The sequence below is a fragment of the Podarcis filfolensis genome, assembly GCF_964270895.1.
Source record: "Podarcis filfolensis genome assembly, chromosome: 17".
NCBI lineage: Eukaryota > Metazoa > Chordata > Lepidosauria > Squamata > Lacertidae > Podarcis > Podarcis filfolensis.
Genome location: NC_139621.1, coordinates 7,638,552 through 7,661,371, shown reverse-complemented (window position 1 = coordinate 7,661,371; position 22,820 = coordinate 7,638,552). Strand labels below are relative to the sequence as shown.

General features: G+C 47.1%; 2 protein-coding genes across 4 annotated transcripts in view; one reads left to right on the top strand and one right to left on the bottom strand.

Moving 5' to 3' along the window:
- RLN3 (relaxin 3) overlaps nucleotides 1–22,820 on the bottom strand; it is a 115,574-nt gene that overhangs the window by 41,415 nt on the left and 51,339 nt on the right. The gene's annotated exons all lie outside the window — the stretch shown is intronic.
- PALM3 (paralemmin 3) overlaps nucleotides 1–22,820 on the top strand; it is a 42,805-nt gene that overhangs the window by 13,408 nt on the left and 6,577 nt on the right. For both annotated transcript variants that reach the window (XM_083593061.1, XM_083593062.1), the window contains exons 2-6: nucleotides 6,189–6,240; nucleotides 12,251–12,331; nucleotides 13,881–14,005; nucleotides 15,976–16,096; nucleotides 21,029–21,059. In XM_083593061.1, the coding sequence (XP_083449187.1) occupies nucleotides 6,196–6,240; nucleotides 12,251–12,331; nucleotides 13,881–14,005; nucleotides 15,976–16,096; nucleotides 21,029–21,059 (403 nt within the window). In that variant the 5' untranslated portion in view covers nucleotides 6,189–6,195. The remainder of the gene's footprint in view (nucleotides 1–6,188; nucleotides 6,241–12,250; nucleotides 12,332–13,880; nucleotides 14,006–15,975; nucleotides 16,097–21,028; nucleotides 21,060–22,820) is intronic.

The following is a 22,820-nucleotide window of genomic DNA, read 5'->3' as shown; positions in this document are numbered from 1 at the left end:
AGCAGAGCTGGCCTCTCCCAGATGATGTCCAGTGAGAGGTTAATGGGGTGAGTTAACCTGGGTGAATGTACTTGTGCAGCCAGGCTAAGCTCTGTGCAAGTCCATAGGATTAGGTAATCCATTCGCTTTATAAATGGGCATTAGCTCGGGGTCACCGAGAGAGAGAGATGCTGATGCGACAAGTCCTTGGTGATGGAGCTGCAGCACTTTTTACTGGGCGCACACCCACGGGATCATGGGCACAAATACTTCCCTCCCCATGCAGAGTCAGATGCTCATTGAATACCCACGAACAGCATGAAACTCACTGTGAGATGATAATAATAATAATAATAATAATAATAATAATAATAATATATTTATACCCCCACCCATCTGCCCGGGCCTCCCCAGGCACTCTGGGCAGCTTCCAACAAAACACTAAAATACAATAACCTATTAAACATTAAAAGCTTCCCTAAACTTCAGATGTCTTCTAAAAGTTTGGTAGTTATTTTTCTCTTTGACATCTGGTGGGAGGGCGTTCCACAGGGCGGGCGCCACTACCGAGAAGGCCCTCTGCTTGGTTCCTTGTAACTTGGCTTCTCACAGCGAGGGAGCCGCCAGAAGGCCCTAGGCATTGGACCTCAATGTCTAGGCAGAACAATGTAGGTGGAGACGCTCCTTCAGGTATACTGGACCAAGGCCGTTTAGGGCTTTAAAGGTCAGCACCAACACTGTGAATTGTGCTCGGAAACGTATTGGGAGCCAATGTAGGTCTTTCAAGACCGGTGTTATATGGTCTTGGCGGCCGCTCCCAGTCACCAGTCTAGCTGCCGCATTCTGGATTAGTTGTAGTTTCTGGGTCACCTTCAAAGGTAGCCCCAAATAGAGTGCATTGCAGTAGTCCAAGCAGGAGATAACTAGAGCATGCACCACTCTGGTGAGACAGTCTGCGGGCAGATAGGATCTCAGCCTGCGTACCAGGTGGAGCTGGTGAGAGCAGTGTATAACCAACCGGGCATCATGGAACATTATTTGTATTTACGTGTGCAGCTCCCCTAGTGCGTATGAAAACCTCTCTGTGTGTGGCTTGGGGGCACACACTCATTCTCTCATTTCCCCTGCCTGTAAACAGGCCATTTGTACCAATGGACGTAAATTGTGGCACAACAGCATAATTTGTATCCTCACTTCCTGGATGCACAGTTACCTTTCTGAACATTGCCTGTGTGTGTGAGCATCAACAGTCTCTCCCTCTCATTACAATCTCGCACAGGGAGATCTTCCAAGAGGGCTGTGTGCCCCTTTGGAATAAGATCTTCCTGCTTCTTCCCACTCTTACTACCGGTTATGTATTCAGTGGTTTGTGTTTGTCTGAGTTTGAGTCTGGACTCAGGATTCTGAGCTCCTGTGCTCTGATTCGATACATGATGTCCAGTCACAGAACATTTCAGGATTTGGGCCTCTGCCATTGGCCCTTGAACTCTGAGTTGTGATTCGCAGTTTGGAAGTTTAGAGAGCCAATCGTGTTAGGAGTGGGAGTGGCCCAGGCTTTCAGGAATGTATATAAGCAGTTGCTTTGCCCCTGTTTCCCAGTTATGTAGTTTAATAAAGGTTCTTGCTGTTATCACTGTTATCACTTCACTACCTATAAACTTACACTTCACTACCCAAATCTAAGGTGGGCTGCCTTAGGATAAGTCTTGCACTGCGCATGTATGTCTAAACCATACGTTTTCCCAGCCAAATGTCTCCCAAGAGAGAAGGATGTCAACAACAAGAAGAAATTGGCAATCCATTAAGGATTGGGTGGGTAAAGATATTATGCATAAAAACAAGCCTCTTTCAGTGTGTCGCAAATGATACAAGGTTAGATGCACATATTTTGTTCTTGGTTATTTGTACAGTCTTGAATACATGTACAGTGGTACCTCGCAAGACGAATGTCTCGTAAGACGAAAAACTCGCAAGACGAAAGAGTTTTTCGTTTTTAGAGTTGCTTCGCAAGACGAATTTCCCTATGGGCTTGCTTCGCAAGACGAAAACGTCTTGCGAATTTGTTTCCTTTTTCTTAAAACCGTTAATACCCAGGGCGCATTGCTTGAAGAGGTGCAGTTCCGTGCTTCACAAGACAAAAAATTCGCAAGACGAAAAAACTCGCAGAACGAATTAATTTCGTCTTGCGAGGCACCACTGTACTCTTCACTTCTGAGCAGTGACAAGTTCCAGGGATAGTGCTACATGGTGTCCTTGTAGTGTTTGCTTTATTTATAAGCAAGCAGAGCAGAGCAATTTGGAAGGAAACAGCCCCACAGCTGGCAGCAGCTGACACATCCCAAACTCTAAACAGGTATCTCATTCCAAAGGCTGAAAAGGGATCCTCAGCTATCAGGAGAACAGCTCCTATAATTAGCTGTGTTTGAAGATGCATCCACTAATTATCCTGGATAATTAGCCAGTCATCTGCTGAACAACAGATAAGTCACCCAGCATCCATAACAGTATTATTAGGGGATACACCATATATCCGTGTTTATGTATCTAGGGATTTGGTCATCAGTAAGCGCGCCGGTTTGGGAGACTCAGAGAATCATTCCCCCTTTTCCAGAACTGAAGTAAGAAGAAGACCAACTTGGGAATTCTCACTCCCTTTTATCTTTCCTGATAGGTTCCAAACCCAATAGTTTCCAATAGTCTCTGAGATTTTCTATTGTCCAGGTTACAAAAGCAGCATCCAAACTATCTGTTTGTCACACCACTCCTGTGTGCTTGGTGAAGCAGGACACGGGTAATCTCCTGTCCTGATCAAGGTTTGTCCTGTTTTGCAAACAAAAGTCATCTTTCTAACAAGCCGTTCAGAACCCAGCAGTCTCTCCCCGCCCCAGTTAAGCTCACGATATTCGTGGGGTCAAGAAGCAAAAGGAATCCAGTCGCTCAGCTTCAGTGGTCCATCTACACCAGGGTGACCAAGACCGTTTCAGTGCCAAAACGGAGCTTGAAACTGAATCAAAAGGGATCCAGATCCTCAAAGCAACTTTGAAGTTAATCTTCCACCACCTTCTTGAGCCCCTTGCCCCCCAAAGTGACATTTGTGAATTGGCTATGGTTTCTTAATTCTCTGGGGTCCGGGATTTTTGATGGGGGGCAGGCTTTTGTTAGCAGGGGGCAGAACCTCAGATTTGTATTGATTTAAGAGGCAGCGTCCTCTCTGCCCCCCTGGCTATGCCCATGGGTCCAGGGAAATTCTTTTAAGAAAGGGGTGCTGGCACTCTGCCCCTCAAAACGCACACGTGCAATGAAGCATTAATTGCTCCCTGGACACTTTATCAGGAGCATCTGTGGCGTCTAATTCCATGCAAATCTAAGCATTTTTCTCCTCAATGCACCTAACGGGTTTGTCACAAGCCTATGATTGCTCCCACATCACTTCATGCTACCACCACACTGACTACTTTAGGGTGCAACTGTGATGGCCATGAGTGTGACTGTGAGTGCCCAGGGCCGTGGGTGCCATGCAGCATGCATGGCCCTGGCACCGAAATTTGTTGGTGCCTGGCCCCTTCATGGGGAATTTTGTGGGTGCCCTGGCATCCAGGGCCCCAGGGAGTTGGCACCTAATAATTATTTCTTTTTTGGAAAAAAATTATTTGATTTTACAAATTCATTCACACTCATAATCACAAATAATAAAATTACACAAGATTCTTTCTAATCTCAAGACTTCCCTCCTCCCCTCTGTGGGTTCTTCAGTTAACTTTTTCAACTGCATATTATAAATCCTCCTAACTTTCAGTCCCCCATTGTATCCCAAGTCTATGTATCATTACAAGAGTTATTTAAGACCTGCCAAAGAGTTCAAGTGTTTATAGTGGTTTGTCAAATATACAGTCATACCTCGGGTTGAAGTACCTTCGGGATGAATATTTTCGGGTTGTGCTCCACGGCGACCCGGAAGTAACGGAGCGTGTTACTTCCAGGTTTCACTGCTCGTGCATGCGCAGATGCTCAAAATGACGTCACACGCATGTGTGCCCTGGTCCATGGGGGTCACGAAGAGTCAGACATGACTAAACGACTAAACAACAACAACAATGTGCTCTTGCCCGTGCTCAGTCAGACTTGTCTCAGGATCTCAGCACTTGTGCTATAGCTGCCATTGCCTGCAGCCCCTCAAAACACCAGGGAGTTCTGTGGGCCCCACAGTGTCAGGGAGCATGCCTGCTTGGGAATGATCCTGTTTCATAATGAGACCAGGGCTGTGAAATGATAGTTTTAGATTATATGTTAGTGACTAAGTTTTAATTTATATATTATTTAACTGTTGCTATATCTGTATTGTCCCTGTTATACCTAATTGCAAATTCAAATGTATCCCTATCTTGTTTTATGACTTCCTTGATATTGTATGTGGGCTGGAAGTGGTTTGTGACCGAAATAATAACATTCATTCATTCATTCATTCATTCATTCATCGGGGGGGGGGGGCAGACCAACTTAATGGATCCTCCACCCTAGAGGAGGAGATACTGCCACATCCAGGTGTCTCAGCAGGGATGGATCTGCCCATAGCAACAAACTCCCCGCAATCCCTGCTGCTAACAAGTCCTTCCTTTCCTCTGTTGGGTTGCCTGCATCACCACTAAGCATAGTGTGGAATTCTGCATACAACAGCTTTCCATAAGCCACTGCAATGACCTGGAAAAGGCATGGTTGTTCTGGCAGAAGGCTGATTTGCACGTCAGTCAGTCAGTCAGTCAGTCAATCAATCAATCAATCAATCAGTCAATCAATCATTGCCTTTCCTTCTTCCCTGACAGGGACTCAAGGCAGTTTACTGATAAAATAAGAATAATCAGCACATGATTGGCCATTCCTGCACTTTAATACTTTCTGTGGACTTGCCAGTTAAGTACTGATAATAATAATAATAATAATAAAAATTATTTATATCCCGCCCTCCCCAGCCGAAGCTGGGCTCAGGGCGGCTAACAACAATCAAATAATCCAACATTCTAAAAACATTTCATTATAAAAATCAATTAAAATCAAATTGATGGCAACCATTAAGCAAAATTCTGTGCAGATTGCCAGAGGAGGGAGTCAGGCTGCGCCCTGACCAAAGGCATGGTGGAACAGCTCTGTCTTGCAGGCCCTGCGGAAAGGTGTGAGGTCCTGCAGGACCCTAGTCTCTTGTGACAGAGCGCTCCACCAGATTGGAGCCGCAGCCGAGAAAGCCCTGGCTCTAGTTGAGGCCAGCCTAACCTCTCTGTGGCCTGGGACCTTCAGGATGTTTTTATTTGCAGACCATAAGTTCCTCTGTGGGACATACCAGGAGAGGCAGTCCCGTAGGTACGAGGGTCCTAGGCCGTATGTGACTTGGCCCTGAGTACCTTTCAGAAGGGGACGCGAGTGGCGCGGTGGGTTAAACCACAGAGCCTAGGGCTTGCCAATCAGAAGGTCGGCGGTTCAAATCCCCGCGACGGGGTGAGCTCCTGTTGCTCAGTCCCTGCTCCTGCCAACCTAGCAGTTCGAAAGCACATCAAAGTGCAAGTAGATAAATAGGTACCACTCCGGCGGGAAGATAAACGGCGTTTCATGTGCTGCTCTGGTTCGCCGGAAGTGGCTTAGTCATGCTGGCCACACGACCCAGAAGCTGTACGCCGGCTCCCTCGGCCAATAAAGTGAGATGAGCGCCGCAACCCCAGAGTCGTCCGCGACTGGACCTAATGGTCAGGGGTCCCTTTACCTTTACCTTTCAGATGATGCCACTTTAAAAAGAAAATAAAAGTAGTTTGAAATGTAAAACATCAGTGATATTTTTCAGCTGTGTTAGCTGAACTGTGCCAGGTTATTTGACTTCAGCGTGCGAATGGCACTGTGGGCAGGTAAAAGGAAGACACTGTGGGCAGGTAAAAGGAAGAGACACAACCATGTGCCGAACGATGGAGCAAGCCGGAGAAGAGGTTTTGTGCCTGCAAACCTGCTTTCCCTTTGCCGTGCCTGGGCTTGCTGCTGAATGCCATGAATGCAGTGGCCAGATGTCAGGTGGGAGAAGGGGAGAGGGGTCTGCTTGTGTGCAGGGATCAGAGCAAGCAGGAATGCGAGACAGAGCTGGGGGAGGGGAGGGGAGAAGAGGTGAGCGCTGGCATCCAACTGGCATCCAATGTCCTTTGGACACATCCCAAGAGGCTCTGTTTGTCTTTCAGAGGGAAAATGGCAGAGAGCTCCCTGTTTGCGCAGCGGCTGCAGGCCATTACTGTAAGTATTCTTCCTCCCCTCCACTACCCCTACCCCACTTGTGCAGAAATGGGGCTCAGGGTCCTCAGACGAGGTCCAGCCTCTGTTGCCCACAGGAACTGGCCCCCACCCCCATTCCAAAGCTGAGGGAGAGGGGGAGAGGTGGGTGGGAAGGCAGAGTGCCCAGATCTGCATGCCAGAACTAAGCAATTCTCATAATAATAGTGTAATGTAACTAGGGTGGGGGTGATAGGGGCAACTGCACCAGGCACAACCTGGGCAGAAGGCACAGCTGTCAACGTTTCCCTTCTTTAAGGGAAATTCCCTTATTCCAAATTCCTCGCAAGAAAAGGGAACGTTGACAGCTATAGCAGAAGGGGTGCAGTGCCTGCTATGTATTCACGACCCTCAAAGCCACATTGCAATATGTAATGCTCTACAGTGGTACCTCGGGTTAGATACGCTTCAGGTTACATACGCTTCAGGTTACAGACTCCGCTAACCCAGAAATAGAGCTTCAGGTTAAGAACTTTGCTTCAGGATGAGAACAGAAATCGTGCTCCGGTGGTGCAGCAGCCGCAGGAGGCCCCATTAGCTAAAGTGGTGCTTCAGGTTAAGAACAGTTTCAGGTTAAGTACGGACCTCCGGAACAAATTAAGTACTTAACCCGAGGTACCACTGTATTTATCAGTTTGGCATCATTAGGCATTTTTAAAAGGCTGACATGAACTGGCAGGGCGGCTTATTGCGGCAGCTAGGCCAGGCCCAGTGGCACTTTGTGGGCTGCTCATTTGCCCTATAGCCTAACAATGGCTGTAGGTTGAAAGCACATGACTTCCCCCAAAGAGCTACCATTCACGGCACCCTTAACAAACTACAGTACCCAGGATCCTTTGGGGGAAGTCATGTGGTTTAAATGTATGGTGTGGACACAGACACAGTCAAATTAATGCATTCAGCCGTGGGGATGCTGCTGGTGGAAAGGAGGATGTTGGTGGCATGTGGCTGGCCAGCTATTGCTGAGGGGATGGCAGATTGTGGGATATATTTCTAAAAAATTATTTCTGGCTTTACAGCTTCTCATGACTGGCGGTTAAGGTGCAAGCAGCAGGAGCTGTCTATCTTGAGCAGCCTATTTAAAGCACACACCACTAAGAATCCTGGGAACCATAGTTTACCGCTCACAGGGCTATGATTCCCAGCATCCTTAACAAACTACTATTCCCAGGATTCTTTGGGGGTGCTTGAAATGTATGATGTGTCTGCGCTATAACTTTAAAGCACATTTGAAGCACATTCCCTCCCCCCTCAAAGAATTATGAGTGCTGTGGTTTCTCAGTTTGTGAGGGGCAAACTACCGTACTCGGGATTCCTTGAGGGAAAGAAGGCGCTTAGAATGTGCTTTGTGAAATATACTCGGAGCCGAGAGTGGATTTCATGCTCTTTATTCAGCTCATAGTGGTGAGGAGGAATGGAAGTTCTCCCAGAATGTCTGCTTTATATACATTATTTACACAATGGGCCCCACGTGATTGGCTAATTCCGGGATTCTCCTGTAAGCCAATCAGGTTGCGGATTCACTTCCACCTGGAGCTGGATTGGGTGGCTCCTGTGGACCAATCAGACTGCTGCATTCTGGAGCCTATTGTTCTAGGACCAATCAGACTGCTGCATTCTGAATCCTATTCAACTCAGTACATAACACTTTGAATGCATAATGTATACACAGTCTAGTCCCTGCTCTGTAATATAAGGATAACAGCATTGCCCTCCCTGGGTTGATGTGAGGATTTGAGAGGATTCCGTTTTTAATCCCATTTAAAAAAACATTCCTGCATGCAAGCAGTTCCCCCATTCCACAGGGGCAACTATTTCAGACCCAGCAGCTGTTTACAAACCTATGAGCTGTATCAAATTCTGCAATTCCCCTTGCACAACAGACAGCTCCTGTTGCCTCGAGCCCCTAGTGCACCCTCAATATCAGCTCCCAGGAGCTGGGGGACCCTCTGGTTCAGATTTTGAGGCATGTGGGGACATGGGCATAGCCAGGATTTTTGTTAGCAGGGCAGGTTTTTTATTGGGGGGGGCAGAACCTCAGTTTGCTATGAATTTTTATTTATTTTTATTGATTGGGGGGCAGCTGCCCCTCCCTGCCCCCCCGGCTACTCCCATGCGCAGGGAGAGGAAATTTAATGAGTTTAACTCTGCTTGCGCAGTTCTGGATACAATCCCAAGTTCCCCTGCAGGAAAGGAAGCAGCCAGAGGACCCCCTCCATTTAAAATACGATACAATATCTTTATTGTCACATTGTCCCATACAGAACAATGAAATTGAAAAAACTACATAAGACATTCAAAAACCCCTAAAAGCTCTGAAACCCCATTTTAAAATACAATATACAGTGGTACATCGGGTTACATACGCTTCAGGTTACATACGCTTCAGGTTACAGACTCTGCTAACCCAGAAATAGTGCTTCAGGTTAAGAACTTTGCTTCAGGATGAGAACAGAAATCGTGCTCTGGCGGCGCGGCGGCAGCAGGAGGCCACATTAGCTAAAGTGGTGCTTCAGGTTAAGAACAGTTTCAGGTTAAGAACAGACCTACGGAACGAATTAAGTACTTAACCCGAGGTACCACTGTACTCCTATAGAGACTCCTTATACTGTGTTTAAAACCAGAATTGCATTTGGGTAGAAACTGTTTCTCAGGTGGTTAGTCCTGGTCTTTATAACCCTGTACCTTCTTCCAGAAGGCAGAAGCTGAAAGAGATCATTTCCAGGGTGCGCACTATCCTGTGCTATCTCTGCAGCTTTGTTATGGCACCTGGCAGCATAGATTTGATCTAAGGTGGGAAGAGTGCTACTGAAAAGATGACTTGCAGGGATGAACTTTTGGGGAGTCTTTCTTCCAGTCTCACACGCGCATTCAACTGGGAGAGGCTCTAGTGAAAAACAGCCCCTCTCAAAATACAGTTTTGTATGGCAACCCGTTTTCTCTAGAAGAAAATAGCACGGTCAGAAATGTGATGATTTGTCTGTGGAGTAATGCGTCCACACGTAGGGCAGAGAGCTTTGGTTTGAAATTCTTTCAGAAGAAAGCCATGCATTTTGAAAAAGACTTCTGTTTTAAGTCCAATTTAAAGATAAGGAACCATAAGAAGAGAGATTAGGAGCCTTGAAATTGTCCATAATAACATTGAGCGGCAGCCTGAGCGAGCGCTCGGGTCACCTGGCCACATTTTCCCCCACTATGAGAGATATATTGTATTTCTGTTTAAATGGCAGCAGTTGCTTCATGTTTCTTGATGATACACAAGCGGCAAACCTGGTGTGTGCATATCTCTTCTGCCCAGTGATGTGGCTATTGGAAGTGGCCAGGTCCAGTATAGCTGAAGGAGAGTCTCCACCCCCATCGTTCTGCCCGGACACTGAGGTCCAGCACTGAGGGCCTTCTGGCGGTTCCCTCATTGCGAGAAGTGAGGTTACAGGGAACCAGGCAGAGGGCCTTCTCGGTAGTGGTGCCCGCCCTGTGGAACGCCCTCCCACCAGATCTCAAAGAGAAAAACAACCACCAGAGTTTTAGAAGACATCTGAAGGCAGCCCTGTTTAGGGAAGCTTTTAATGTTTAATAGGTTATTGTATTGTAGTGTTTTGTTGGAAGCAGCCCAGAGTGGCTGGGGAAACCCAGCCAGATGGGTAGAGTATAAATAGTAAATAATAATAATAATAATAATAATAATAATAATAATAATAATAATAATAATAATTTCAGCCCTTGAATATATTCCCAGCATTTTTGGATTTGGGCTAAATCTGGGCTGCTTCCCCTCCTCCGTGGGAAACACTGAGGAGGCCTGGTGTAACCTGAGCTGCCATTCCTCTGCTCATCCTGCCTTTGAAACAAATGAATTATTCACCAGGCAATAGCTCCAACCTGAACCAAACAGGAGGAGAGGGATCTGGAGGCCTGCCCAGGCTGGAAGAAGCAGGGGCCGGGCTGGGTTGGTGCCTGTGATGCAACCCGGCTGTCCTTGTGTTCAGCCCCACGCACACATCCAGATGGGAGATGTTGTCATGAATGGTGCATGCCAGGAAGCGTAGTAAACATTTATTGTTGCGAGAAATGTTTCGGCAGCTGAGGGATGTTTCTGTGCAGGGAGAGAATCGGGGCAAAGGGAGCTGGAGCCACAAACAGCAGTGAGGAGCCTTCAGTACGTGAATACTGGCAGCTGCACCCATGACCTTATGCGCGCCACAGGGTGTTTTGAGCGCATGCAACATATGCTGGCTTGGTAAACACATTGTCACCTCCGTGTAGGCACACACCCAAACACTGCATCAAAATTTGTACCTTTGTACTTGGTGATAGGGATGCGGGTGGCGCTGTGGTCTAAACCACTGAGCCTCTTGGGCTTGCTGATCAGAAGGTCGGCGGTTCGAATCCCTGTGACGGGGTGAGCTCCCATTGCTCTGTCCCAGCTCCTGCCAACCTAGCAGTTCGAAAGCACATCAAAGTGCAAGGAGATAAATAGGTACTGCTCCGGCGGGAAGGGAAACAGTGTTTCTGTGCGCTGCTCTGGTTTCGGTGTTCCACTGAGCCCAAAGCAGCTTAGTTATGCTGGCCACATGACCTGGAAAAACTGTCAGCGGACAAACGCCAGCTCCCTTGGCCTGTAAAGCGAGATGAGTGCCGCAACCCCAGAGTCATCTCCAACTGGACTTAACTGTCAGGGGTCCTTTACCTTTTACTTGGTGATAATTTATTTGACATTATGTCCTCTCTTTTAATTTCATATGCCTAGTCTGTGTACCAGTCATCCCCACAAGGATATGCCGCCGCCTTTTAGGTGCCACGAGGCTACAGAGAGTCCAGCCAAAAGGGGAGGGTGGTAGTAAAGTCTCCCTCTTGCTGCACGGAAACCTGCCCCCCTAGGGTCTCTCTCTCTCTCTCTCTCTCTCTCTCTCTCTCTCTCTCTAACATCCCCAGGCTCAGACAGAGGGGGGGGGCATATGGGCCACTTGGCCCGGGCCTCCGATTCCAAAGGGGGCCTCGGTCAGCATACATTCCCTATGTATTTTTTAAAAGCACTGTTGTATACAGTGGTACCTCGGGTTACATACGCTTCAGGTTACAGACTCCGCTAACCCAGAAATAGTACCTCGGGTTAAGAACTTTGCTTCAGGATGAGAACAGAAATCGTGCTCCAGCGGCACGGCAGCAGCAGGAGGCCCGATTAGCTAAAGTGGTGCTTCAGGTTAAGAACAGTTTCAGGTTAAGAACGGACCTCTGGAACGAATTAAGTACTTAACCCGAGGTACCACTGTATCTATATTTTCCATTTTTTCTTTATATGCAGATACGGTCCAAGCCTTGAAACAAAATTATTTGTCAGCATAACTTTTGTGAAAATTATTTATATACTTATTTATAAGACTTCAGTTATCCCCAGCGTAAAAAAAAGGGGGGGCACATTATCTACCTGGCCCTGGCCTCTGCCTGGCTCTGCAAGACCCTGAACATCCCGGTAGGGTTAAGGGGGCAGGCCCTTTGCAGACAGGGCAGTCTCTCACCCCCCACCCCGCATCCCTCCCCCCCAGCTCTTCCAGCCTTTAAAAGGGGGATGCGCTGGCACAGTTGCAAGGTGGCGTCTGGGTTGGCATAGATGGGTTTTTCCTTAACCGGTGGCGAGAGGGAGACAGAGAGATAGAGAGCAGCGCAACGCAGGGCGAGACACAAAGGGGTGGCGGCGGGGGTGGGTCTCTTCTCTGCTGCTCCTCTTGCACCCAGGTGATGCTGCTGCTAAAGGCCGAGGGGCGGCGGCTCTGCTGGGCTTAAGTCCTCGGCGCGGTCGGGCAGGCAGGCACGCCGCTTCGCCTATCTGCCGCCCACGTGGGCTCGCTCGCGCCCTGCCTCCCACCTCGGCGGCGGCGGCGGCGGCGGGCCCTTTGTCCGCCCCTCTCTCTCTGCAGGGCGGCTCCTGCCTCGCCTCGCCTCCCACCCCTTCGGTCCCCTTTTTGCTTTGCTGCAGGAGCGGCGCAGGCTGCAGGAGCGTATCCTGGCCACCCGCCGGGAGCTGGAGGAGGAGAGACTGCGAGCCCAGCGCCTCAAGGTAACGCCCAGGAGAGGGATGCAGGAATGGATGGACCAGAGGGATGGAGGTTGGGATGCGGGAGCGGGGAGATGAAGGAGGTGAAATGATGGCGGGGTGGGGGGTGCGGTACCACTGTGGGAGGGACCAGGGGAGGAGGGGGCATGTCAGACCCCAAGATTAAGGTGGTTGGGGGCCCTGTTTTAGTTCCCAAAATAGACCCCCCCCAAAAAAATAGAGCCTGAAATAAGATACTACCAAAAAAAAGTCTTGGTGTGTCTTAAAAACTAACTCGTGTATAATGGCACATGCTTTTGTGGACTTTCCCCCCCCCCCCTTGGTCCACCTTGATAAACAAATAGAAAATACTCTGTGCATGTTCATTTAACTCCCCATTGCTTTTGCTCACTTCCTTGGCCGAGTTTCCAACTCTCAACCTAACCTACCTCACATGGCTGTTGTGAAGATATAGGAGGAGGTATAAAATGGCTGCAAAATGGAACTTAGTGCTTGTATCACAGGCATCAAATGTTGCTTCCTTTAACTGCACTAATGCATTTTTGTTCTATGAAGGATCACATTTTTTCTGCACACCTCCCAGGAAAAACCAAATCAGGACAGCTCCAAGGCTTCAACCAATCATAATCTGGCCTGAGAATTGCATGCTTTAGATAACTAAGTCCCAGCAAAAAACAGCAACAACCTTGCTTCACTTTCCAATGTTCTGCACTAGAAATAAACATGTCTAATCAAATTTATAGCCCACATTTAGCAATGAGCTTCACTGGGCATTCTGACACAGTCACTGGGATATGAGCTATGGGTTTGCTTGCAAGTTTTTCCTGTTTTGGCCTGTGTTTTCACAACCTTGTGTGAAAAAGGTGTGCAAGAGGACCACCTATGTGCAGATGTTCATGCCCCTAGAAGCTGAAAGCTGTGGGAGTCAAGTTTTGGCTGTGTGGCCCTTTGTGTGCAAATGCTTGCATGATGCGTGGTGGTTGTGGAGAGAGAGAGAGAAACGGTGAGGATTGTGGCTGGAGTACGTTTGAATATCCGCACTAGTGGGTGTGTTCAACATCTGCTGTCAACGCCATGTAGCTTCATTATTTATTTATTTTAAAGTATTTCTTAACCAACCTCCATCCTTTACCAGTACTAGGATGGTATGTAAAGAGTATGACTGACAATCCTAGCAAATACAACAATGCAATATATTTTTTATTTTATTTTTAAATCACCACTAAAATACATTTCCAAACAATATAAGCACTTGACACAGCCGGCACTGAATATGCTGCAAATATCTGGGCATGTAGCCTGGCGTGAAAAGATTGTACTGTCGGTGCTTCGTGTGTGACTGCCTGCCCATATAGACCTATATGTGCATGTGGTTGAACAAAGATGCAATTCTGGGTATGCGCAGGAATGATCTCATGTGTGCCTGTGCATATATGCATGACTGTAAGCCCATTGTCTTGTCTTGATGTGTCCTGACAGCCCACGTGTCTCTATCGGCGTGAGTGTCCAGTGCAGGATTGCTGACAAATGCATTCTCTGTCTCTCTTCTCAGAGGAAATCCCTGCGTGATCGTTGGCTGATGGAGGGAACATCCTCACCCACAGACGACAATGATCACTTGTCTTCTGTTTGGGAGGCACAAAATCGCATTCAGGAATTAGAGAAAGATCTGTCCAGGTGGGTGTGTCTTAGGGTATGGCGGGGCAGTGGTGGTGGAGCAGCACTGACAATAACACACCCAAAGAGGTTTCATGGTTTTACCCAGCACAGAGAAGCAGCCACTTCAGTTTCCTCCCCCTTTTCTTTCCCCTCTCTGTGTCAAATTTTAGATTGTAAGGCCCTCGGGGCAGAGACCTGTCCTCTTCACTCTCTACAAAGCATCTCACGTTCTGTTTTTATTTATAAAAGTGTTTATATGCCCCCCTGAAACATTAGGGTGGTGTACAACAGGAACATTTAAAACGAGACAAAGCAATCATAAAAATGACTGGCTACTCAAGGAACGTTTTGGGCAACTACTCAGGCTTTTTTGCATATATATTTTTAAAAAATATATTCAAGAGATACCTGAAAGTTAAAAAAAAAAAGAGGAAGCTTGCTGAATCTCTGCTGGAAGAGGCAGCGTGGGACTAGCAACGCTTAAATGCCCATCTCCTAGTGGAAGCCAGTCAGGCCGCTGATGGCAATATATACATAAATAGCAACTACAGCCACAATAATGTGCTGTTCCGGCTGAAGCTGCAGATGGAAGCTGATGATGACATCGAGGTCTCTGGAGGACGTGAAGGAGGGATGTTTTGTGGGCACTTTGTGTCCCCCTCATGCCTCTGCATCTTCTTCTTTCCGGAAGAGAAGATGCCTGAGACTAAAAACAACAACAACCGACACTCAGGACAGAGAAGCCTGAAACCACTTCCTGGCCTGAGGGAGCTGGAGGGAAGGAGCTCAACGGAGTGATTAGTCAGCAAGGCTCCTGAGGATTAAATCACCCTCCAGCAGCAGCAGCAGGAGGAGGAGGGGGAGGAGGGGGAGGAGGAGGGCAGGATCCCCCAGGCAGTGCAAAAGTGACAATTCAGCAAGAGGGGTGGAGAGCCTCCAGCAGCCTGGCTGTAAATGTGGGGGTGGGGGTCTTTTCACACCCAGGCGCACAAGCAAGAAGCCAGGATTTGTCTAACCAAAGGATGTCAGAATACAGTACTTGCTCATGAAGGATAGCACTAAGGTTCAGTTCATAAGGTTACTTAATTCTAAAGGACAGGAGAGCAAATTGTTCCCAGAATAGTGACTGGTGAGTTTAGAATGGGGCTGAAGATCTCTGGCTTAAAACCCCACTCAAAACAATGAAATACATCTGTTGTTCTTGTTGATGTTGTTGTGATTTCTGTCCTGTTGGGTAGCCTAAGGTCCTTCAAAAGCAGATTGCAAAGGGGGAAAGGCAATATGATAAAAACACAACACAGTAATAAATCAACACCAAATCAATAAAGCACAAGTTATTTCAAGCCAGTCCATAGCGCTCTTAGTAGCATGCAGATGCATCTAAAAAGCCAGGTCTTAGCCAGCTGGCTAAAGATCAAACAAGAGCAAGCCGGGCAGGTTTCCAGAATGAGGAGGCAACCACCGAGTAGGTCCTGTCTGTTATAGCTACATGCTATGCTTCCTTTTGCCAAACTTCCTCAGAAGGTTTTAAAATTATGGGGGAAGAGGACAATCTTGAAGGTAGATGTGATATGCTTTCTATGGCCAGCTCCAGTCAACCATCAGACTACTGTATTTTAGATTTGCAGATTCCAAAAGCATGTCAGAAGGAGGCCCCACTCATCTAGATGTTACCAAGGCATGTGTTGTGATAATCAAGCGCATCAATTTCTTGTGAACAGAGTCCTGATTTGACAGAGGTGTCGCAATATTCATGTGGATCAGGGGTGGGGAATTTGTGGCCTTCCAGATGTTGTTGAACTCTCTTCAACCTCAGCCAGCAGAACCAGTAATGAGGGGTAATGGGAATTGTCGTCCAGATCTGACCGCAGAGCCAATGTTCACCAGCCCTGATGTAGAGATTTGGTCATGGCCACCATTGTTCCCTGTGACTGCTTGCCAGGGGCATGAAATGTTGTCCTTTAATGACTGTTCCTCTCTTTTTGAAGCCTCCAAACTCAGATGCAGCAGCTGGATAATCCAGAACTTCACCAGGGACTGCCACAGCCAGAAGAGCCTGTGAAGGCTTTGAAGGAGGTGAAGCGGTCTTCGTTGGATGGCATTGGGAAGGTTTGAGTAGTTCCTGATCTCCTCTGTTGTGGAAAATGCAAAACGGCCTATCAAGCACAGAATCTGACATTTTGAGAATTTCAGCATACATTTTTTAAAACCAAGCTTCTTGCCCTTATCGTTGTAGGGAACAGCTTAAATACAGTGGTACCTCAGGTTACATACGCTTCAGGTTACATACGCTTCAGGTTACAGACTCTGCTAACCCAGAAATAGTGCTTCAGGTTAAGAACTTTGCTTCAGAATAAGAACAGAAATTGTGCTCCGGTGGCGCGGCAGCAGTGGGAGGCCCCATTAGCTAAAGTGGTGCTTCAGGTTAAGAACAGTTTCAGGTTAAGAACAGACCTCCAGAACGAATGAAGTACTTAACCTGAGGTACCACTGTATGTTGAAATCACCTAATTTGCATGTTACGCTCAGCCAAACCATGGCTCGGTAGGAATGTGCAATCATGTGGGGTCCAAGAGAGGGGATTGGGGCCACTTTTACTACTCTTTAGTCATTTTGCTGCTGCTTGAGCTAAGTACTGAGCCAAGCATGGTTTGGCTTTGCATGTTGTCTCAAGCCAGGCTCAAGGCTTAGCACTCTCCAGACTAATCATGTAACCAAGGTTTGTCCCATGATTTATGGCTTGTGGTTTGTCTGGGAGAGCTAAGCCACGAGACCAGACCTGGGTGATAGCTACGCCAAAACTAAGGTTTAGCTCAGCATAGCCGCAGGACATTAAGGGAAGCGAAAAAGAGACCCCAATCTCCTCTGCAGTGGCTCACATATGCATAATTTGGCTCAGCAAACGGGCCAACAACAAATGAAATTTCAAAAGCCGGGACTTCATTTATTCAGGCAACAGGACCTAATGATCAATGCTTTGTGCCCTGTTTTGTAATTCTTGGATGTTCGTTCCTACAGCCTACCTGCCTCCAGTGTCCATATTCTCTCCCTTTCTATCAACATTTTCCAAGTTGTTTTAGAATTTGGATCTTGGAAACAGAGTATTTTCTGCTGCAGTTGCAAAAGCACCTCTGATCCATCGTTCAGTAGACATCTTTAGGCACCATGTGAAAATGTTCCTCTTCAACCAAGTCTTCAGCTGATTTACATTCTATGTCTTTTTAAATGTGCTGGTAGGGTGGGGTTATTGGTTTGTTTTGTTCTTGTTTTTATTGTGTATTTTGCGTTTTTACGCTGTGCAGTCGTACCTTGGAAGTTGAATGGAATCCGTTCTGGAAGTTCATTCGATTTCCAAAACGTTCAGAAACTAAAGCGCGGCTTCTGATTGGCTGTGGAAGCCCTGCCAAACATTCGGCTTCCAAAAATAGTTCATAAACTGGAACAGTCACTTCTGGGTTTGCGGAGTTAAGGGGGCCAAAACATTCGAGAACCAAGCTGTTCGAAAACAGAGATACGACAGTCTGCACATTTAATAAATAAAAGGTTGTAAATGTTTCACTTTAGATAGAGTTCAAAATTGTGGGTTCATTATCTGGTGAGAAACTGAATTTTCCATATAGAGATGAGGTGTTCTGGTGATATTATTGGGTTAAAAAAAACACACCACAATACCACGTGGGTGTTATTTTGAAATGTAATTTGGCCCCTCCAAGTCCAGGTGAATGATATGCAAATTGGATTGACTTGACGATGCTCTGAAGTCTGCCAAACAGCCACAACCTTCTGACTTTGGATGCAATCTGGGAGGTAGGGAAGGAATGAAGGAAGGAAGGAAGGAAGGAAGGAAGGGAGAGAAAGAAAGAAAGAAAGAAAGAAAGAAAGAAAGAAAGAAAGAAAGAAAGAAAGTCACTGGAGCTTACTTTAGGTCAACCTACTCCCGTTGCTCAGTCCCTGCTCCTGCCAACCTAGCAGTTCGAAAGCACGTCAAAGTGCAGGTAGATAAATAGGTACCGCTTCGGCGGGAAGGTAAACAGCGTTTCAGTGCGCTGCTCTGGTTCGCCAGAAGCGGCTTAGTCATGCTGGCCACACGACCCGGAAGCTGTATGCCTGCTCCCTCGGCCAATAAAGTGAGATGAGCGCCGCAACCCCAGAGTCGTCCGCGACTGGACCTAATGGTCAGGGGTCCCTTTACCTTTTACATAAGATCAGGTCAGCAATATAGGATGCTGCCTCACAGCAAATCACAACATTGTTTCCAAGATCCTTTAACTGGAGGAGTGAGTGAGCTATGGCACCTCCCTGAGGGTCTCACCTTCACTTCTTCTGGCCTTGGGTTGCATTGTTACCTGCACAGCCTGGCTACCCAGTTCTTCCTTTGCCCAAGTGAAGGGTTCCTAAGGCTCAAAGGGGGATCCAGATCTGTTATAGAATTGGATCTCATCTCATCCCATTGCCATAAAGGCAGAACCAGCCCCGTAGACCAGGCTATGCAATCCAGACCATATTGTGCCACAAGAGGTTCTACCAGAGACAGAGAGATATCTGTATGCACAGTAGCCATAGCTTCCTGACTTTTGCAGCAGTCCCAATGAAGGAAGTTACAATGGATTAAGTGCTCTTGGGCAAAACTGCAACAGAGATGGGGAACTTGCAGCTTTCCAGATGTTGCTGTACTACTCTTTCCATCATCCTTGACGATAGACCTTGCTGGCTAGGGCTGATGGGAGTTGAAGTCTCAACAGCATTAGAAAGGCCACAACATGGTTCCCACCCCTGATTGAGTGAAAATGTCTTCAAAAGACTCCAGCAACTGAGCCACAATACACATTTTAAGGTAAAGGTAAAGGGACCCCTGACCATTAGGTCCAGTCGTGGCTGACTCTGGGGTGCGGCGCTCATCTTGCTTTATTGGCTGAGGGAGCCAGAGTACAGCTTCCGGGTCATGTGGCCAGCATGACTAAGCCGCTTCTGGCGAACCAGAGCAGCGCACGGAAATGCCGTTTACCTTCCCGCTGGAGCGGTACCTATTTCTCTACTTGCGCTTTGACGTGCTTTCGAACTGCTAGTTTGGCAGGAGCAGGGACCGGACAACGGGAGCTCACCCGTTCGAACCGCTGACCTTCTGATCAGCAAGCCCTAGGCTCTGTGGTTTAACCCACAGCGCCACCCACGTCCCTTAATAGACATTTTAGAGGAAAGCAAAACCTGCATTCCATTTTGAGCCCCAATGTGGATCTCAATCAGACCCTGTGATAATGTCTCTGCACCAGTACCCTTGACACCTTTCTTTCTTTCTTTCTTTCTTTCTTTCTTTCTTTCTTTCTTTCTTTCTTCTTCCTCTGGTTTGTTTATATCTGTTTCTCACACAGATGAGCCACTTCCTCTCAGGATGTGGGCTCAGTTTTGTGGGGGGGAACCCTATTGTTGAATTATGCTCATGCGCCCACACACAGGCCAGGCCACATGAGGTGTTCAGAAAGAAGAGGGGAGGGATATCTCTGTGGGAGTGGAAACACTCCTCACCCAAAAAATAAGTTAGTGGGAGGGGGTGGTGACCAAGGCAGCTATGGTGAATTGGTGGATATTATTAAAAAATTAAGTCAATTAAATTTCTCTCCCACCCCTCCTCCCCAAGGAGGCCTGGGTGCCATCGTTTTTGTCATCATACATTACAGTGTGAAAGTAGACAGTGCCTGTTATTTATTATTTAGTTCATTGGTTTGGAAATGCTTAATCACCATCATCTCTAAGCAGAGTGCTAGAGACCCAATACAATAGGTCTAGCAATAAACTGACACTATAAAATCCCTTCTGCAGTAAGTGCCAGAAGGTCAACAATGGGAGTGGGGTGGGGGCTTTCTGACCTCAGCTGAAAATGAGTTTTACAGAATCTACCTTGAAGTAAGTTCCATGGAGTTCGGTGGGATCTACTTCCAGGTAATGGTATGCAGTTTCAGCCATAAAGAAGCATGTGCCTTAAATGCTTGTTTGTACTTCTTTTTTTAATGGAAATCATTTTTTTAATCATTTTTATTAATTTTCCAATAAAAACATCCAATTAATATATCCAGTCATAATGCAATGAAAATAAAAAACTAAAATAAAAAAAACCAAATTGTAATCCAAATTATAATTGTTTATTTTTCGGGGCTTCCCATAGTCTGGACCTCTGAAGCATATCTCCAAATCTCAGTCCTGCCTCTCCTCGTTGTTTCCATATTTTCCACATCCCAATTTTAATGCTTTACATTTAATGGAAAAATTTTTAAAGCAGAAAATTCTTCCAGGGATTGAGGGAAGAGATGCCCTGGTGATGTCACAGGTACTGGCCAATAAGCATTGTGCAAACACTGTATGCTGTCTTAGTCATTGCTTTAACCTGGGAAAGGGCCTTAGCTTAGTGGGAAAACTCAAGGTTTGTGTGGAAAAGGTCCCTGGTTCACTTCCTGGCATCTTTAGGTAGAGCTGGGAAAGAAGACTCCTGTCTGAAGCCTTGGGGAGAGGCTGCTAGTCAGTTTGGAGTTTGACAATACTAAGCAGGGCCAGTGGTCTGACTCAGTACAGTGGTCCCTCGGTTTAAGAACAGCCCTGTTTACAAACTATTCGGTTTACAAATTCTGCAAAACCGGAAATAGTGTCCTGGTTTGCGAAATTTACCTCGGTCTAAGAATGGAAGCCAAATGGTGAAAGGGCACCGGCAGCAGGAGGCCTCATTAGGGAAAGTGTGCCTCGGTTTAATAATGGTTTCGGTTTAAGAACAGACTTCTGGAAAGGATTAAGTTCGTAAACTGAGGTACCACTGTATAAAGCAGATTCCTGTGTTCATACTTTGCCGGATTGTTGTGCAGATAAAACGAGAGAGATCTTTATGGAGGCTCTTCTGAGCTCTTTGGAGGAAAGACAAAGAATCAACATGTTGAATAAATAAGAATTTGAGAATGAGCAAGAGCCACCTCAATATTATTATTATTTTTAAAAAAGATGTTTACTAGTGATATCTTTGGAGACTGTTGCCATGAAGTTCCTTTCTTTTGCTTTCAGGTTGATGGGACCTCTTCCTCTCCTCTAGAAGGTGAGTCATTCTCTGTTTGCCGGGATACCTCTATCACAGTGGGTGCAATTTGCTTGGCAGTTCTTCTGCACAAGCTTCATTGGAATGAATGGGAATCTCACAACTGTCAGTTGCAATTTTCTGAACTATGCAGGTCAGCTGGTTCAGTTCCACCCAGGACCTATGAAGTCACATCCCACTGTGCTTTAAGAAACAGCTTTCCACTTGCTCCTCTCTTGTTTTCTGCAGCCCAGTTGGCGGATATAATAAGGCGGAAGGTGGGCTCCCTATTCCCCAAGCGTATTCTGCAATTTACTTTCCCAGATGTGTGTTGAAAGATCCACATCTGCCGGACTGAAATCTGATCTCCAGCCAGCTATTTGTGTGAAAAGGGCAGGCTCAGAGGACAGAGTAAATTGGAATGAACACAGTCGTGATCCATGTCTGTGTCTCTCTCTGTGTGTGTATTGTTTCTTTATCTATTCTAGATTGTTGGTACAGCCTTGTAGGGCATTCAGATAAAGAAACAGCCCTGGGACGTGTTCCAGCCTGTTCCAAGCTTATGTTTCTTCCTTGCCCTCTGTAACTTCAAGTTGGGAGCCTTGTCATTTAGGCAACCTCTAGCCCACCTTTAAAATGGACGTGGGTGGCCCTGTGGGTTAAACCAGAGCCTAGGACTTGCCGATCAGAAGGTCGGCGGTTCGAATCCCCGCGACGGGGTGAGCTCCCTTTGTTTGGTCCCTGCTCCTGCCAACCTAGCAGTTCGAAAACATGTCAAAGTGCAAGTAGATAAATAGGTACCACTCCGGCGGGAAGGTAAACGGCATTTCCATGCGCTGCTCTGGTTCACCAGAAGCGGCTTAGTCATGCTGGCCACGTGACCCGGAAGCTGTACGCCGGCTCCCTCGGCCACTAAAGCGAGATGAGCGCCGCAACCCCAGAGTCGTCCATGACTGGACCTAATGGTCAGGGGTCCCTTTACCTTTTAGCCCACCTTTAGCCATCCCTCTACTCATCCCAGAATGTACCCCACCTTTTCCTACCATTACCCAGGTAACTTATACCTCTCTTCACCCATCCCCCCTACCCACTGTCACCTTTGTCTCCCCACCTGCTGGTGAAACTAGAACCCTTTTCATATTCTTCATATTCTTCCCAGCCTGCACAGTGTGACCCACCAAGCCCAAAACCAGCCACCAGTCATTGCATTGTGGCCTTGCAGCTTTGCCTTTGCCCGTCTGGTTTTTAGAACTCTCTTCATATAAATTGACGCAGACCCTGTGTTCGTCCTCGGGGGCCTTTTCTGCAGTGGCTCCCCGTTTGTGGAATGCTCTCCCCTGGGAGGTTCGTCTGGTACCTTCATATCTTAAGGTGCCAGGCAAAAATGTTCCTCTTCAACCAGGCCTTTGGTCAATTAATATTCTACAGCAGGGGTAGGCAACCTAAGGCCCATGGGCCGGATGCGGCCCAATCGCCTTCTAAATCTGGCCCACGAACAGTCCAGGAATCAGTGTGTTTTTACATGAGTAGAATATGTGCTTTTATTTAAAATGCATCTTTGGGTTATTTGTGGGGCATAGAAATTCGTTCACCCCCCCCCCCCAATATATATAGTCCAGCCCACCACGGTGGACCGGCTGAAAAACCCACAGCTGAAAACGGTTGCTGACCCCCTGTTCTACAGTGTTCTAAAACGTTTTGTGTGTTGGGGGGGCTATTGTTTTGTTATTGTTTTAACTATTTGTTTTTTGCCGTTATCCTTGTGAAGCCCCCTGAGATATT